The following is a 15,116-nucleotide window of genomic DNA, read 5'->3' as shown; positions in this document are numbered from 1 at the left end:
CCCAGAGCAGGTTCAGCAGTACAGAGAACACAACAAGCCCTAACACTTTCTTTGAAACGGATAAAACCTGCAAGCAACTCTGAAAAATTTCGTACCGATCGTTATGCCTGACTTTAGTGCGAGAGGCCCTAGGGGATTTTGGGGTTGTTTTAGGTGGCTAATCTTTTACTTGGTTATCTTGCTCACCCTTCCAGCACTTCGCCATGTTTGTCATCCATGTGCCGAGTTCCGCATCACGAGTGTGCGAAGGTTGATAGGGAGTTCTATTCAAAGGACCCTATCATCGTGCTTGCCTTCGCCCACGTCTATCATATGTGCGCAGGTTCCGTATGTAATCCATACGAAGGTTGGTACGGTTCGATTCCAACAAACCCCTTGCTTAAAAATAAGCAAAGGAACCAAACGCCCCCTTAATGATTTGAATGGGTTGATACTTGAATGGGTTGATATATTAATGTAATATTGTTAGTAAAAGCTCCGTCGGATACGAATACGAATTAAAATAAAAGGGTAAAAAAAGAATAAACTTTAGTACCGATTAAGAAAACCAACCGGTACTAAACTGCCATCCGCAATAGCGCGACGTGGCTCGCAGTTTAGTACCCGTTGGTATTACTGACCGGTATTAAATGGCGCATTTAGTACCGGTTGGACTGACCGGTACTAAATGGCGTGATATTTAGTACCGATCGGGCGTCTGGTTACCGACGTCGATCCTCCAGTAGTGTTCTAGGCTCATGGAAATGGACTGGGACATGATGATTCCTGATGCTACTCATTCTGAGCAAGTGAACACCAAGACCTCGTCTCTCTAACATGTCTCATGAAACTACTGTTTGCAACTGGAGCCGGCAAAGCGCTTCAGTAACAAATGAAGACAGAATATTGGGCGCATGGACGACTAGACTTGCAAGAGTCTCGGCATCAAAATTGGGTGTATATATCGACTAGCCCTGGCCCAATGAATTGCTATTTTATCTGTGCGGGAACAATTTGGAGCCCAAAAAATGTCCTTGGCCCCCCGGAATGCATGCACTGCAAGCATGGAGAACATGCTGAAAGCCTGAAACGATATGAATACATTTTTACTAATCACTTTGGAACATTAGGAATGCATGCACTGGAAGCAGAAATAGATATAATTTATTCTCAAAGATGTTTGGGGTTTAGTGGGAGCAACTCAGATGCCATGAATGATCATCAGTGAACTGATTGTTTAATTCACACGTGCTTACAGTTACAGCAATGCTAACCTGCCCAAATCTATATGCTAGTACAGGATACGATTCCAAAAGCATCATTGTACTTAGAGACATGAGCTTGGACCTGAGGCGGCGTGTGCTTGGACCTCTCTATGTTGGCATGAGCTTGCGGTGAAGCACATCAATTGTGCATGATCCATGCATTCGTTTTCCCGGTGCCGCCCAATTCTAGTTGTTCTTCACCCACCCTATATCGAATTGGTTGCCTAATGCCTAGCTAATTAGTAACTTAGAGAGCTGCACACCTGCATCCTTTCTATCGTGGTTGTTCTATGCGTTTCTTCATATGCTTAACATTTGGGAGCAGAGAAAATGTGAAATGTTTGGGAAGAAATGGGATGGCAGAAGTGTGGATTGGGAATTCACATGGCTGCAGTATATATAATAAAGAGAGAAAATTGGAGGGTGTGGCAACTGCAAGGGTATAAAACAAGATTGATCAAGTTCTTTAACCAGGTTGAGAGTTATTATTTATCCTAGCCAATGCCTAAAAAGATTAATTCGTACCACCATAAGCAGATTTGACGCTTTGAATTGAGTTAGGATCACTCTCTCTTGGTTTGCTTTAATTCTAAGCATTGATCATATCCTTTTACCATCTCTGATTTCTAGCCTCGTCAATATTCAGTAATGAGAGTTCTTCGCTTGGACAATCATATTTCTACTGAATTCCTAAACCCGAACGAAATATTTCTTGATTTTATTACCTATTCCTTGAATACAACCCAATATTCGAAGAGCTATTCTGTTTCTGGTCAAGCTTTATGAAAAATAAGGAAAGATACAAGAAAAGGAAGTTTCACCAGAAAGTTGAGCCAGAGTGGAGGAAAAGAGAGGCCAGGCCGATCGGCCTAGGGTCTCCTTACCTCGGTTTTCACGCAATAAATTCCTGGAAGGCCTCTAGAAGGATCTAAAACTAATTTTTATGGTGTGGTGTTCAGAGGAGGTTCGGATAAGAGATTCATAATAAGAAAGAAAGAAAGAAAAGTATTGAGAAAGAGAAAAAGAAATAATAGAAGAAAAATAAAAGGAAATAAAGGAGGAGTTTTTACTGTCATGAAGATCAAGAGAGGTGCAAAGAAAAGATGAACTTGTTTATGGAACAGATTTTCATTCCAACCATGTTCAATACGACGACGAGGACATCGCTTGTGCCTTAAAGTCACTATTTTATTTGCCTTTGTACATGTCCACCATTCTATATCTTCTCATCCTTAAACACCTCACATTATGTGGATATTCTTATGATCAATGGCTCGAAAGGTAGACAACCGCTAGAGAGTTTTCTTAATTTGATAATAAAAGTGTTGATTCTAGCTAGCCTTACCCAAGCTCCACCATATAATTGAGGATTTTTGAGAGATGAGAGCTTGCAAATAAGTAGGATAGCCACCATTCATTTCAGCGACATGTAAGCACCTGGAAAAGAATTCCTGTTTCAATTTTGTTGCATGGAGATTGTTTTATGACGAAAGAAAAACTCTCCGAAGAAAGTCAGAAAGTAAGTGTAGTTGATTCTTGAAATTACTTGGTCTTAATAATAGCTGTGTGGAATCTTTGCTTAAATAAATCTTTGAGCACCCATACTTTGATTATCTTTGTTGTTCCTCTGATCTTTTGTTTGAAGGCTAGGTACTTAACTTGCTTGCTCAGGTTTAGTTCAAGATCTTTGTTCAACCCTGCTGGAGAAGTTTATAGTCGCCTGACTTGCTCGAGAACGAGCATGAGCTAAGCATGGGGAGATTGTTGACGCTCATTATTGACACACTTTTAGTGCTATTTAACTAGTGTTTTTATGCTTAATCTTGTAATAACCTGCCACTTGGCACCTGAAATAACCCAATTATTGCATATGTGTTGTATTTTGGAGTATATTGCATTACTATAGGAAATACGATATAATCAAGGGGTTTGAATAAAGAGTTTAATGGATATTTGGATATGGATCGTCGAGGGAAGCCAGCACGAGGAAGAAGAGGACCAGAAGGGCTAGGAAGGGCCCAGGCCGATCGGCCTAGGACCCTTGGGCCGATCGGCTTGGCCCATTCCAGGGTCTGGTCAACCTTCCATTTCTTAAGTGTGAAGTCTACGATGATCTCTATGATTTTTTCACCGACATTGACCTAGAACCGCCGCCTATGGGAGACTATAAATACCCCTCATGGACTTCAAGGGAGGAGGAGGAGGAGGAGAGAGAGAAGAAAACACCACGCAAACACCATCCACTGCCGCCACGAGGAGGAAACGGGGAGAAGATTGGATCTACGAGAAGGCACGCAAAGCGGAGCACCAGAGGAGGGAGAAACCCCCCAAGCCGATCGGCTTGGAGGTGCCCAGGTTGATCGGCCTAGGTGCCCCGTTCGTCGTCGCCTTTGGTCCAAGACTATCTTTACCCAGAATTCTATCAACATGTGTAAAATCATGGGGTAAAGTCTCTGTTTGTCCTCGAGGTTGTATGGAGATCTTGATTTGTAATCGCTGAACCTCTTGTTTAAGATTTGTTTGTTATTTATCATATCTTGATGATACTCTTTCATATAATGGCTAGCCAGCGCTACTTTGGGTTGCTTATTTGCTTACCTAGAATGATCATCAAGCCGTGTTCTTATTGTTCAATATTTGAGTACATGAGTGTAGTGACAACATGCTAGAGGGAAAGTGTTGGGTATGGTTCACATCCACTCACAATAACACTTTGATCCAATTCTTTCATGCATGGTGATTACATCTACAAGTGATCCTAGATCCCTAGGACAAGCGTTTTATCTATCTTGTTTACATCCATACTCTCCATCTGCTTTAATCTAAGTCACTAGTTCTTTTGCTAGATCAATCTTAGCATATACAAAGAACCTTCAGTTACATAGATTAGTGCTTAGTTAAGCGTGCAAATCCACTTGTTGCACGGATTGATAAACCTTGGGGGAATACTCTGAGGGAAGAGTTACAACCGATCCGTACGCTTGCGGTTCATAAATTGACGTGCTAACTGCCATTATCAGGCTCCTTTCGCCAAATGGTGGATCCAAGCAAGGAAGAGGGTTTCTAAAACTCAACGGAAAGGCTTTGATTCACTGGTTTGGCTGGTCGCATGGTCGCTTTGGAAGGAGCGGAACAGACGGGTGCACGAGCGACCCGAGCGGACAGCGCCGCAACTGGTGGCCCTAGCACCGGTGGTATTGGAGGAAGCGAGGAATTGGGGTCGGACTGTCTTCCTAGGACTCCGCTCATTGATGCGCCTGAGGATACCTTAGGTGGTGGTGTTTCATTTTGAGGTTGTTGTTTGCATCTCTGAACGTTTTTTCCATTTTTTGTGTAGTCATGTGTCCTGATTATACATGTTCAAATTTCTCTTCTTCTTAATGAAAAATATGCTATGCACGTCTTAAAAAAACAGCTATGTTGTTCACAAGTCAGAACTGATCCTGCAGAAGCAACTATGAGGAGAATTTCCGCGTAGATGACTCTCATATCTTCCCTGCGAGTGATGCGGATACATCATACAAATGCAAAGGGCAAAGGTTGAGCACTCTGGATGCTACTATTGATGAGTCCTGGCTGCAATGCATATCGATTATTGCCCATCTACATAATTAATGAAAGGCGAGATGGCTAATAACTCCAGTTGAAGCGAACTAAGCTTCGTGGTTATAGGTTTATTGTGGAACCTATCCACCCGGATTTAAATCTAGATTCGCCGCTTGTGCTTGTACTTTTTAGTTTATTTGAGGAATAAATGGTGTTATTTTTTATTGGTAGACAACTTGTCTAGATAGGAGATATCAAGGAGATATAGTCGTACAAAATCTTATAAGGAAATAACATGGCCAAAAAAACTTGAGGGCATTCTTGCCCGGTAATATTTCTTATTCGATCTTGGACCATATTATCATGGTAGGATGCTGAGAGACAGGCTATTGTGATAATGCAAGATCTAGCTTTTTCCAAACGAAAATTCCGATATAAGAACAGTGCATATAGTACGTGCACGGGGCAGCACGTAGGCTCGGGAGGCAAAGGGAACTACGTCATCCCCATTTGCTTGTTTTTCTCGATCGTGTCATGCTCGGTTGCTCCAGCAGTCCAGTTCCAGCTGTACGCGTAGTATGTGGCTGGCATCCCTGATTTCTCCCAGACTTGCTCACAAGAGTTGTGTGATGCACGCAGCTTAAATTAGCCTTCGGAAGTCTGGTGGATGCTGCGTGTTTTCATGTCCCCCCTGCGAGTGCCGCGGATACCACAAGAATGGTAACAATTGGTACGCTGATTACGCAAATTCATCACACAAATTTTTATGGCATGTTGTGTCAATATGCGAGTGTGTGGCGCATATATTAGTCTGTAAGAAGAGCAAACCGAACGAAAAACATAAGCACCCCACGTTAAGAGAGAAATAGGATTCTTTCAGCTAAAACCAGAACTTGCAAGCCTAGAATGTTAGTCATGTATACCCCCACTTGCAGCTAAAAGCATGTATGCCACAAAAGGACATGAAAGTAGCCCATGTTCTGAAGTCTAGAACTCAAGTTCTTAAGAACTCTGTATCAAGTCCAGATTGCCTAGTGCTAGAGCTAAGTGCTTCACTATAAAAAAAATGGTGTATTTCCAATATTGGTCGGACGTGGTAGGACCTTATTGAAATCCAAGATTGTGAATAAAGTTGGCAAACGTGTCTATAAAAGTTGTGAGACTTCGCAAGAATTGATGAGGCAATTTTCGAATACAACCATCAACTTGCCATGTAATGATTTATGTACTCATGAGTCATGAGTGTGGCAGCATGACCGTGCTCAAGTATGAAAATATTGTTCAAAATTGCCATATAAAATAATAAATATTAAATAATATCACTAATGAACGTTAGCAATATTGTAATGTGTGTATGTTTTGCTTGGATGAAATTGATCCATGAAAACAAATACCCTCCCTCCGTCTGAGTACCCCCTCCATACTCGCAAAGGAAGTCATTTTGGACAAGGCTTGGGTCTAACATTAGGAATATAAATCATGAATAACTTTTAAGTTGTTGAGTTTGGAAATGTGAAAGCCATATAAATAGATTTGTCTTGAAAAATACTTTCATAAAAATATACATATATCACTTTTTGATAAATATTTTTATAAAAACAAGGAGTCAAAGTAATACTTTGGAGACCGTGTCGCTGTCCAAAACGACTTCCTTTGCGAGTACGGAGGGAGTATGAAATTTGGAAAATGTTGAGCATTGGATGCTATTAATGAGACCTTGCTGCAATTGTAGATGGCATTGATTATTACGAATCTATATCAATTGATGAGAGGCGAGCTAGCTAACTCTAGTTGAGTTCCCATGCTACATTTTTTGGGGAATGCAAGGTTTGGTTTTGCTGAACTGAAATTATGAGATTAAAAAATAACTGAGCATGCATGTAGGTAAGGGAGGCATAGGGAACCACATCATCCCAGCTTGTTGATTTTTACAGTAGTCCAGTTCCCGCAGGCGAACTATGCAGCTGGCATTTCTCCTAGACTTCTCAGAAGATCTGTTGTGATGCACGCAGCATTTGCAGGTCTTCGTATGTCTCTGCTGCGCTCATTTGGAAGTTTTTGGACTTTGCAGGCATGAAAGTATGTCTCTGGAAGCAGTTATGAGATGATTCACACCTAGATGACTTTCATGCCTTCCACGTTGAGTGTTGCCGTGCGCTTCATCATACAAATTAAAGACACATATTACCACAATATGTTGTATCAATGTGCGAGTGTGCACTGTGCAGTAGGGAGGGAGTACATATCAGTCTTACAAACAAAAGGAAAAACAAAAGCATCCCACGTAAAGGGATGAATGGGTTCCTTTCAGCAAAACAAACAGCACTCGCAAGTCTAGCATGTTAGTCATACCGTAGCCACTGCTAAGAAAAGCATGTATTTGACAAATGGACACGGAAGTGGCCCATGTTCTGAAGTCTACACCCCAGTTCTTAAGAACTCTATTTCAAGGCCTGAGCTTCTGCTGCAGCCATGGGATCTGCCTCCTCTTCTTTCTCGCCATCTCTTTCGGCAGCCAGTTTCTCCCTGTGCAGTTTCTCTGCTACTTGCATTGCCGCACGCTGCTCTGCCTGCAGCCGCTGCATCTCCTCTTCCTGCTGCTGCCTCTCGAACCAAGTGTCCGCATCAGCCCAAACTGAAGAGACAAAAACATATTTGTGAGCAATAAGGTTATGTGTTGCTTGCAATCACTGTTGATGAAACACTAAGACAATGCTAAAACTCCATGGCAGTAATTTCCCGTCCAGAGCCCCTCCTATTGTGATTCTGATTGCGACTCGGACTGTGTCGCTAAATGCCTACAAACTAAAAAACATGAAGCATGGAAGCAACTGTCCCCACAGTCTAACGACAGACTTTTATTTTGAGTCTTACTAAAAGCAAATAATTAATAACAGAGAGCAGTAACAAAAAGTATGCAGCTAGTAACTGTGCTCTTTTTTGGACAAGAGATAAGAGAATCAACAGTACATCTGCTTTTTTTAATGCACTTTTAGATAAATTGATTGGAAGTTGTGGTATTGCCAACTTGGTTTCATTAAGCATCACAAATTTATAATGTTAAAATGAAAGGAAAGATATGGAAATAACTACAAACATGCTAAGAGCCAACTTGGATGCAAGAAATGAGTTAATCTGAAGTTCAACTATCATATATTATTCTTCAACATTTTTATTTTCATTGCAAGACGGGTAGAAAGATCTCACTCAACAGTTCAGAAGCCTAAAGTTACGTTTTATAAGTTTCTTCTTCTCCACTTCACAGTGGTGTAACTTATTTGTAAATCTAACTACATTATTTATCAATATTTATATACAGTAGGAGTACTTCCCAACTGTTTTCATCAAAATGATAACCATTTACACGCAGTACGAATACAAAATATTCAAACGCACAAATCATTCTGTAATCAATATGGAATTCTAACAGATGTGTGAAATGTGATTTTAGCTTAAGGGGCAGCAATGGTGTATGGGGCAACACAAAACTAACAGGTGTATAAACCAAAACCTATACCTTATCCGTACCCTATCTCGATAAAGAGGTGTCATTACATAGTAAGGCCTTTACTCTATGTTAGTCAAAAACTCTGTTCCACACTTCATAACCCACTCTTTGTCAGACTCTATAAGTTCTCTTTTTCTAAACTAATTTATTGAACTACATAAAAAGATCAAAGATACTGGCAGCATATTACATCAGAACCTTGGTGCCAAATCACAGTTATGACACCGTAGAGATGATCAGCACCCAAATAATTGTTCAACCATAAGTTCAAATTATTATAATTAATACTTTTGAATTTTGTAACCTGTAAACGTTTTATTTATATGCAAAAGTGAAGAAAGAACAATGGTTCCAAGGCATAGCTCAGATAGTCATAGCCCAATGCAAGGAGGGGTGAGGTTGCAAGTTCAATTCCCCAGATCGCAAACCACTTAGACATATTAGAAACACATTTTCCCCTGATTTTCCTCAAGATGATCTATTTACTGCAACCCTCTTTAATCCCCACAAAACCAAACAAACCCTTAGGAAAACAGTTCCAGACCTGGCTCTGTATCAATTTATTTTCCAGATGAACAAGCAAATCACCATGGTGACTGTTGCAAGCCAAAGCATCAATTCTTATGATTTGAACTACACCTATAATTTAGGTTCAGGTGATGGAACCTGGCATGTGGTAAGAAGGTTGTATCTACCTTGGGACAGCTTAGATTAGGATGGGGTGGATGTTTAACAATAAACATGGAACAATTCAATCATCTACTAAAATCACTTCGGCAATCCCAACAAATGGTATTGATCAAGGTCACATGCTAGAAGAACAGCTGGTCAACTAACCTATGTGGTTAGATAGGTCTCATGACTGAATTAGCTGATGACAACAGTGGCTATGGAAACTGCATAATATGCAGAGCCTCTATGTAAACTCAGTGCTAATATAACACATCTTTTTTAAAAGCAGCAAACCTTATCTAATGACTCTAGAACATGATGAATTGGCACCATAAAAAACATGAACCACATTACTATTAGCACATGGTAATGCAATGAAGATAAAACCTCTAAACTCTGAACAGTTTCTTCAATAATATCATCCTAATTATCATATAACACAGAAGTACTCTTTCCTTCTAAAATGCTGACCACAAGACGCAAATTGAAAGATTTGGGACATTCAAGATGATAACAGAGATTCTAATACAGGGGTTTGAACCAAACAAAGCAGGGGTTACTATTTTTATCACGGTAGCAACCAATCAGATTACTACAGGACCCTAAAAGTTACAGGCGCCAAACACAACCATTTGTCTGTTCATTGCTACGTAATTACAAAGAATTCCAACTGAATGTTTTAAATGAACAGATGAAGACCCTATACACAAAGACTCGATCACAGGAGGAAACTCCCCTCGGGCTTTTGTTCTAAGAACATTCAGAACTACAACTTGCTGACATTTGGGATCAAGCACAAGGATTCATCCTGCTTACTTTTTTTTTTCTTTTCTAGAATACGCAGGAGAGCTGCGCATCATTCAATTAAGAAGAAATAGATAGTACTCATACAACGCGGGCCGAAACCGGGCGCACGCACACGGTAGCAGGGATCCTAGGGGCTAATTACAACACGAGACGGGAGCTCCTAGACAGTAAACGACCAACACCATCGGTCGAGATAGCGTCACAAACTATCAAAATGCCATCCTACGCTAGATAAGCAATGCGCTCCAGCCGTGAACCAGATTGCCGCTTCGTCCGCAACTGCTGAATACAATCCTGCTTACACGTGTAGGAATTTTTTATGATTGATTGAAGACGGAAGTGGCTACAACTGAATACAATCCAAACATTTGTAGTACTGTACTGGGATAATGTGATTAAAAGTTTATTTCAGCTTTCACAATTCACATATGCATCCCCATCTTCCCAGATAAATAGGATTTCAACATTTCTTACCTTTTGAGTTTTCAGGTATGCATTCTCATTGTGTCCCCAGGGATATCATATCAAATTGCACAGGAGAAATTGCGTTGTAACAAAACCCTAAAGATAGATTCTAATTAAATTTCGAAACCTTCTATTAGTATAGCAACACCTACAAATCATAAGCCTCACAATTGCTTTTGAGCCACATTGCAATCATTTTTCTTTTTTGGTCAAGAAGGATAATATTTAGCTTTGGAAATTATTGCCCTAACAAGTTAGTCAGGCAACCAAAACAAGCAATGGAGCAGCGAGGCAGGAACAGGAAGCGTCGGACTTACTTGGCTGGGCGGCCCATCCCTGCTCCCCTCCCTTGATGCGCTCGGGGAAGGCGTAGTTGACGGTGAGGACGCGTCCGAAGAGCTCGGCGCCGTCCATGTTGTCCATGGCGGCGGCAGCGTCCTCGCGCTCGAGGAATGTGACGAACCCGAAGGAGCGGTGCTTCTGCGTGGACTGGTCGAGCGGCGTCTTGACGTCCTTGACCTCGCCGAAGGGCACGAACGCCGCGTGCAGGATCTTCTCGTCCACCTCCTCCGCCAGGCCACCTGCGCCAAGCAAGAACGGGAGGGGGGGGTGTCGGATTAGTCCACCAGCACGGAGAACTCGCCCGGCGGACGGCGAGGAGAGTACGATGCCCTGCCGTGGCCACCGGGAGTATTGTCGCTGAGGAATTTCGTCGAGCAGGTGGCGCGCACGGCCAGGGAGCGGAATATTAGGGGGAGACAGCGCGTGCGCGGCCAAGAAGAGGAAGAGGAGGGGATTATGAACTTACCGACGTAGAGGGTGTTCTTCTGCACCGGTTGGTTCATAGCGGCGGCGGCGACGGCGGCGGCGCGGCGATGGGGGTGCTGGTGCGTAGGGGAGACGGGGATGCTTGGGTTTTGCCTTCTCTGTTCGTTGGAGACTCGGGAGTAGAACCCGAACGGGCTGAAGTCGAGTATGAATCAAATTCATACGCGTATATTTTCTAAACAAATCATTTTTTGCCAAATTTTAAATAGACCATGCGCATATGGCACTCGTGTCTTTGGGGATTTTTTACTCTCCCTACGCCAAAAAGAAAAAAAAACTATGAAACAACTTCTAAAGACAGGACACGGCAACCAACGAAACATAATTCAAAGATTTTGAAAATAACGTACTCCAATACAACGATGAGTGAATGGTTGTGATAATATAGGAAATTTTACTATGGCAGTGACTTGGATTAAGGGGGTGTTTGGATACACAATCCTAAACTTTAGTACCTGTCACGTCGAATGTTTGGATACTAATTAAGAGTATAGTTTAATTACAAAACTAATTGCACAGATGGAGAGACGAATCTATTAAGCCTAATTAGTCCATGATTTGACAATGTGGTGCTACAGTAACCATTTGCTAATGATGGATTAATTAGACTTAATAGATTCGTCTCGCGAACTAGTATAGGGGTTCTGCAGTTAGTTTTATAATTAGCTCATGTTTAGTCCTCCTAATTAGCGTCCGAACATCCGATATGACCCTCCTAAAGTTTAGTACCTTGTATCCAAATACCCCCTAAATTTATTTGGGAATGGCCTTCAACATATGCAAGGCCTGATCCGTGACTAACCACTGTGGAAACTGACTTTCCATCCTACCCATTTTGTCCCGGTTTAAAGTTGGCCCAAAACAAAAGGGGCTTTAGTCCTGAGTTAAAATACCAATTGGGACTAAAGGCTCCCCTTTTGTCCCAGGTCAAAAATCAACCACCCGTGGGAGACCCTTTAGTCCCTGGTGAAAAAATCAGCCACCCTTGGAGGACCCTTTAGTCCCGGGTGGTAAGACCAACCGGGACTAAAGGTCACCCTTTAATCCCGGTTGGTGCCTGGACTAAAACCCTCGAACCATTTTATCCCGGTTGGTAAAGGGGATTCTTTTATCTCGGTTGGAAACCGGTTGGTGTTTCCAACCGGGATAAAAGGATCCCCACGAGTTAATACAAAAGGATTGTATCTCCTATATAGTTAAATGTGTTGTGTAGGTGGGATAGCAAGGAAGCTACACGCAAGGCTTGAGGTGGTGGGTTCAAATCCCACGGACCGTGCACGCGCATATTTCGTGTGAAAAATTGCGTGACTTGTGACTTACGCGTGTGGAGGGGCCGACTAAAGACCCCTATTTTGTCTCGATTGCTTTATCCCGGATGGTTTTTCGAAAGATTTGCTCTCGGAAGATTTGCTCCCTACCAGCCGGGACTAAAGGTGTGAGTTCTCCACAGTGAACATTGCCACGCCTACTGTTAGGCGTGCCACGTATTTTTAGGTTGTTTGATTCATTTCAACAATTGCGGTTTGCCACTGTTTTTTAACCACGTGCCTCACGTGTTATAGATACATTTTGTTACCAAATTTTGCCACAACTTGCTTTAGGTATATCAGGAAAACATGAATGTGAGCCAACATGCTATCACCTTTGTAGCCCACGGTGAATCCGAACTCCATCGATAGACCAACGTGTAATTTAAAAAATACTATTGTAGGAATGTACAATTACTACGAGAAAAATTAAAATAAAATATTTACAGGGTTGTCAATTAAATTGTCTTAATATTATATAATGCACGATAGATAGGTCTTTAAGATAGTAGCAATATACAAGTACCTAGCGGGGGTGCTGGGAGGAGCTAGTAATAAGTAGTCGGAAAAGATGTATTCGGTGAAAGTTCTGATTAAGCATAGATAGAACAATGAGGTATTAATGGTTTTGTGAAAATGATGTGATGGAGAGCAAAAAAATAATAATAGTGGTGGATGTGTCTGCATAAAAGAAAGAAAGAAAGAACAATTAGGGATTTTGTCTATATAAGATATTGTATTGTGTTCGTGTGGAGAAAGGCAAACAGAGGAGAGGCCGTGTAGAAATCAATTGAGGTATGCCTCTTCCCACTCCACTGATGAGATGATAGTTGAGAAATCGATAATTGTATTCAGAAGTTGGATGCGTTGCGGCCATTTATATCTTGCGATATGACAGTGCTACAAATAAGGTTCTACGAAATGTTGGCATTTATATCTTTCCATAAGAATCTTTGGAGATTTCAAAAAAAAGAGGAAAGATAGAAACAAATTATTTAATGATAGAGATGATACCACAGGTCCACGTATGGCATATCAGGGTTTTTATTTCTTGGCATCAGAAGCTTCATTCCCGGCCTCACAAATAGGAGTTCTTATGCGTGCGTTCTTCTCCTATGCCGTAGCCAAGACCGCATGAAAAATAGATCGCTATGCAGCATCTGTTCTCACGTTTCTGTACCTGCAATCCTTATGCTTTGCCAGAGGAGAATCATCACTGCCGATGAAGAATTTGGTTAACACTGCCGGTGTAAGTCGTAACTCAAACTCTGTATGGATTCAGCTACAATCCCATCCATCATTTTGAACACAATTAACCAGTTTCTCTGGAAATTTGTGCTACATTTCAATTCTGAATTAATTTTGAGGATTTTGTTCCAAATCACACTCACAGTAAGTTGAGGCCCTTCTACGATGATTTAATTCCATGGAGTTTTATTTGCCGTACAACCTATTGGGCAGAATAGAAATCCAGGACTTCAAGGAGAAGGCGGCACAGAAGACGTTACTTTTCCGAGGCCTACTCTGGCAAACTGTGTGAGTATATATATACCTTTTTCAATGATGCAGCATGCACATCGTTACTTCAATTTAGAGCAGTGAAGTTCTGTTCATGATGGATTTAATTTTGTTCATGTGGTAGGTTGCTGGAATGACAAACAGGAGCGATCAGGTGTTTGGCATCTACCGATCTACGCAAGGATCAGCGCGTGGGGGCATGAGCACATAAAATCTTATGCTTATAGCGCAGCAGTAATACAAGTTTCCAACGATCAAGGAGGCGAGTACAACGCCATCAGGGCAGGGCTTCATGTACGTGTTGTATACTTGCCGTCAGATTTTACTGCGACCTTGCCTTTGTTACTGTCTGCTGAAAATGGAGAAGTCTTATCATCAGAAATTTCTTACTGTTGGCTGTCGCTCGTTTCCTGCAGACATTCCCCAGTCTGTACAAAGACAACAAGCTGCATCTGTTTGCACAATGGACGGTCAGTGATGGGGATGGATGTTCTTTGTCTGAAATTGCTCGTGAACAATCCTCGATTCGATGAACTGATGGTGGTGAGATGAACCTGTGTGCAGACTGACAGGGACTGGAAAACGGGCTGCTACAACGCGGACTGCCCGGGGTTCGTGCCGTGCAAAGACAGCTTCGCTGGGGTACCCAAGCCTGGGATGGTCATCGAGGAGCTCTCCTCCTACGGCTCGACCGACTCCAGCGTCATCCTCCAGATTGTCAAGGTCTGCGACGTCGATTCCCAATTTCTCATCATGTCCCTGATGAATGTCCATTAATTAATTATGCAATGTGTAGTCTGCAATGCGCTTGTGTTGTTAATTGTTATTCAGGACGAGCGGCCAGGCATCGGCGGCGACTGGTGGCTGTACCGCGTGGCCGGGCCCGTGCGGTTCCCGCTGGGCCACTGGCCCGCGTCCCTGTTCACGAGCCTGTCCCGGCACGCGATGGAGGCGGCGTGGTACGGCGCCGCGGGCTTCGCGCGGCGCGGCGACGACCCGCCGGCGATGGGCAGCGGGCGCGGCCCCCGCGAGGGGCCCGGGCGGGCGGCCTACTTCGCGGACATCAGCCTCATGGACAACATGGCCTACCCGGTGGACGACCCGAGCCTCGGCGGCGTGACGGCCATGCTGAACGCCGAGCGGTGCTACCAGGTGGCCATGGACGCCGGCGGCCGCAACACCTTCTTCTATGGTGGGCCCGTCAGCAATTACTGTGTGTAA

The 15,116-nt window shown here is 42.7% G+C and overlaps 2 protein-coding genes across 2 annotated transcripts; one reads left to right on the top strand and one right to left on the bottom strand.

Annotated features, from left to right (window-relative positions):
* Positions 1 to 6,955: 6,955 nt before the first annotated feature.
* LOC101771072 (peptidyl-prolyl cis-trans isomerase E) lies at positions 6,956 to 11,209 on the bottom strand. The gene is made up of 3 exons (XM_012849242.2): positions 11,051 to 11,209; positions 10,560 to 10,823; positions 6,956 to 7,425 (listed from the first exon to the last, which is right to left on the bottom strand). Exons 1-3 carry the CDS (start codon positions 11,085 to 11,087, stop codon positions 7,232 to 7,234), a joined length of 495 nt encoding a protein of 164 aa, XP_012704696.1. The 5' UTR covers positions 11,088 to 11,209; the 3' UTR covers positions 6,956 to 7,231.
* On the top strand, positions 11,118 to 15,116 carry LOC101764193. Its single transcript, XM_004986334.1, has 4 exons — positions 11,118 to 11,129; positions 14,312 to 14,365; positions 14,460 to 14,618; positions 14,727 to 15,116. The coding sequence occupies exons 1-4, from the start codon at positions 11,118 to 11,120 to the stop codon at positions 15,114 to 15,116; spliced, it is 615 nt and encodes a 204-aa protein (XP_004986391.1).

The sequence above is a fragment of the Setaria italica genome, chromosome IX (assembly GCF_000263155.2).
Source record: "Setaria italica strain Yugu1 chromosome IX, Setaria_italica_v2.0, whole genome shotgun sequence".
In the NCBI taxonomy this organism is placed as follows: Eukaryota; Viridiplantae; Streptophyta; class Magnoliopsida; order Poales; family Poaceae; genus Setaria; species Setaria italica.
The sequence above is the reverse complement of the archived record's forward strand: the minus strand, read 5'-3'. Positions and strand labels throughout refer to the sequence as shown.

Bases quoted from the DNA above. Each gene is read 5' to 3' on its own strand.
- LOC101771072 (XM_012849242.2), bottom strand. From the start codon at position 11,087: ATGAACCAACCGGTGCAGAAGAACACCCTCTACGTCG. The intron at 10,824-11,050 runs GTAAGTTCATAA...TGCTTGGCGCAG, and splicing joins GAAGAACACCCTCTACGTCG to GTGGCCTGGCGGAGGAGGTG. The intron at 7,426-10,559 runs GTAAGTCCGACG...TTGTCTCTTCAG, and splicing joins GGGATGGGCCGCCCAGCCAA to TTTGGGCTGATGCGGACACT.
- LOC101764193 (XM_004986334.1), top strand. The intron at 14,366-14,459 runs GTCAGTGATGGG...ACCTGTGTGCAG, and splicing joins ATCTGTTTGCACAATGGACG to ACTGACAGGGACTGGAAAAC. The intron at 14,619-14,726 runs GTCTGCGACGTC...ATTGTTATTCAG, and splicing joins TCATCCTCCAGATTGTCAAG to GACGAGCGGCCAGGCATCGG.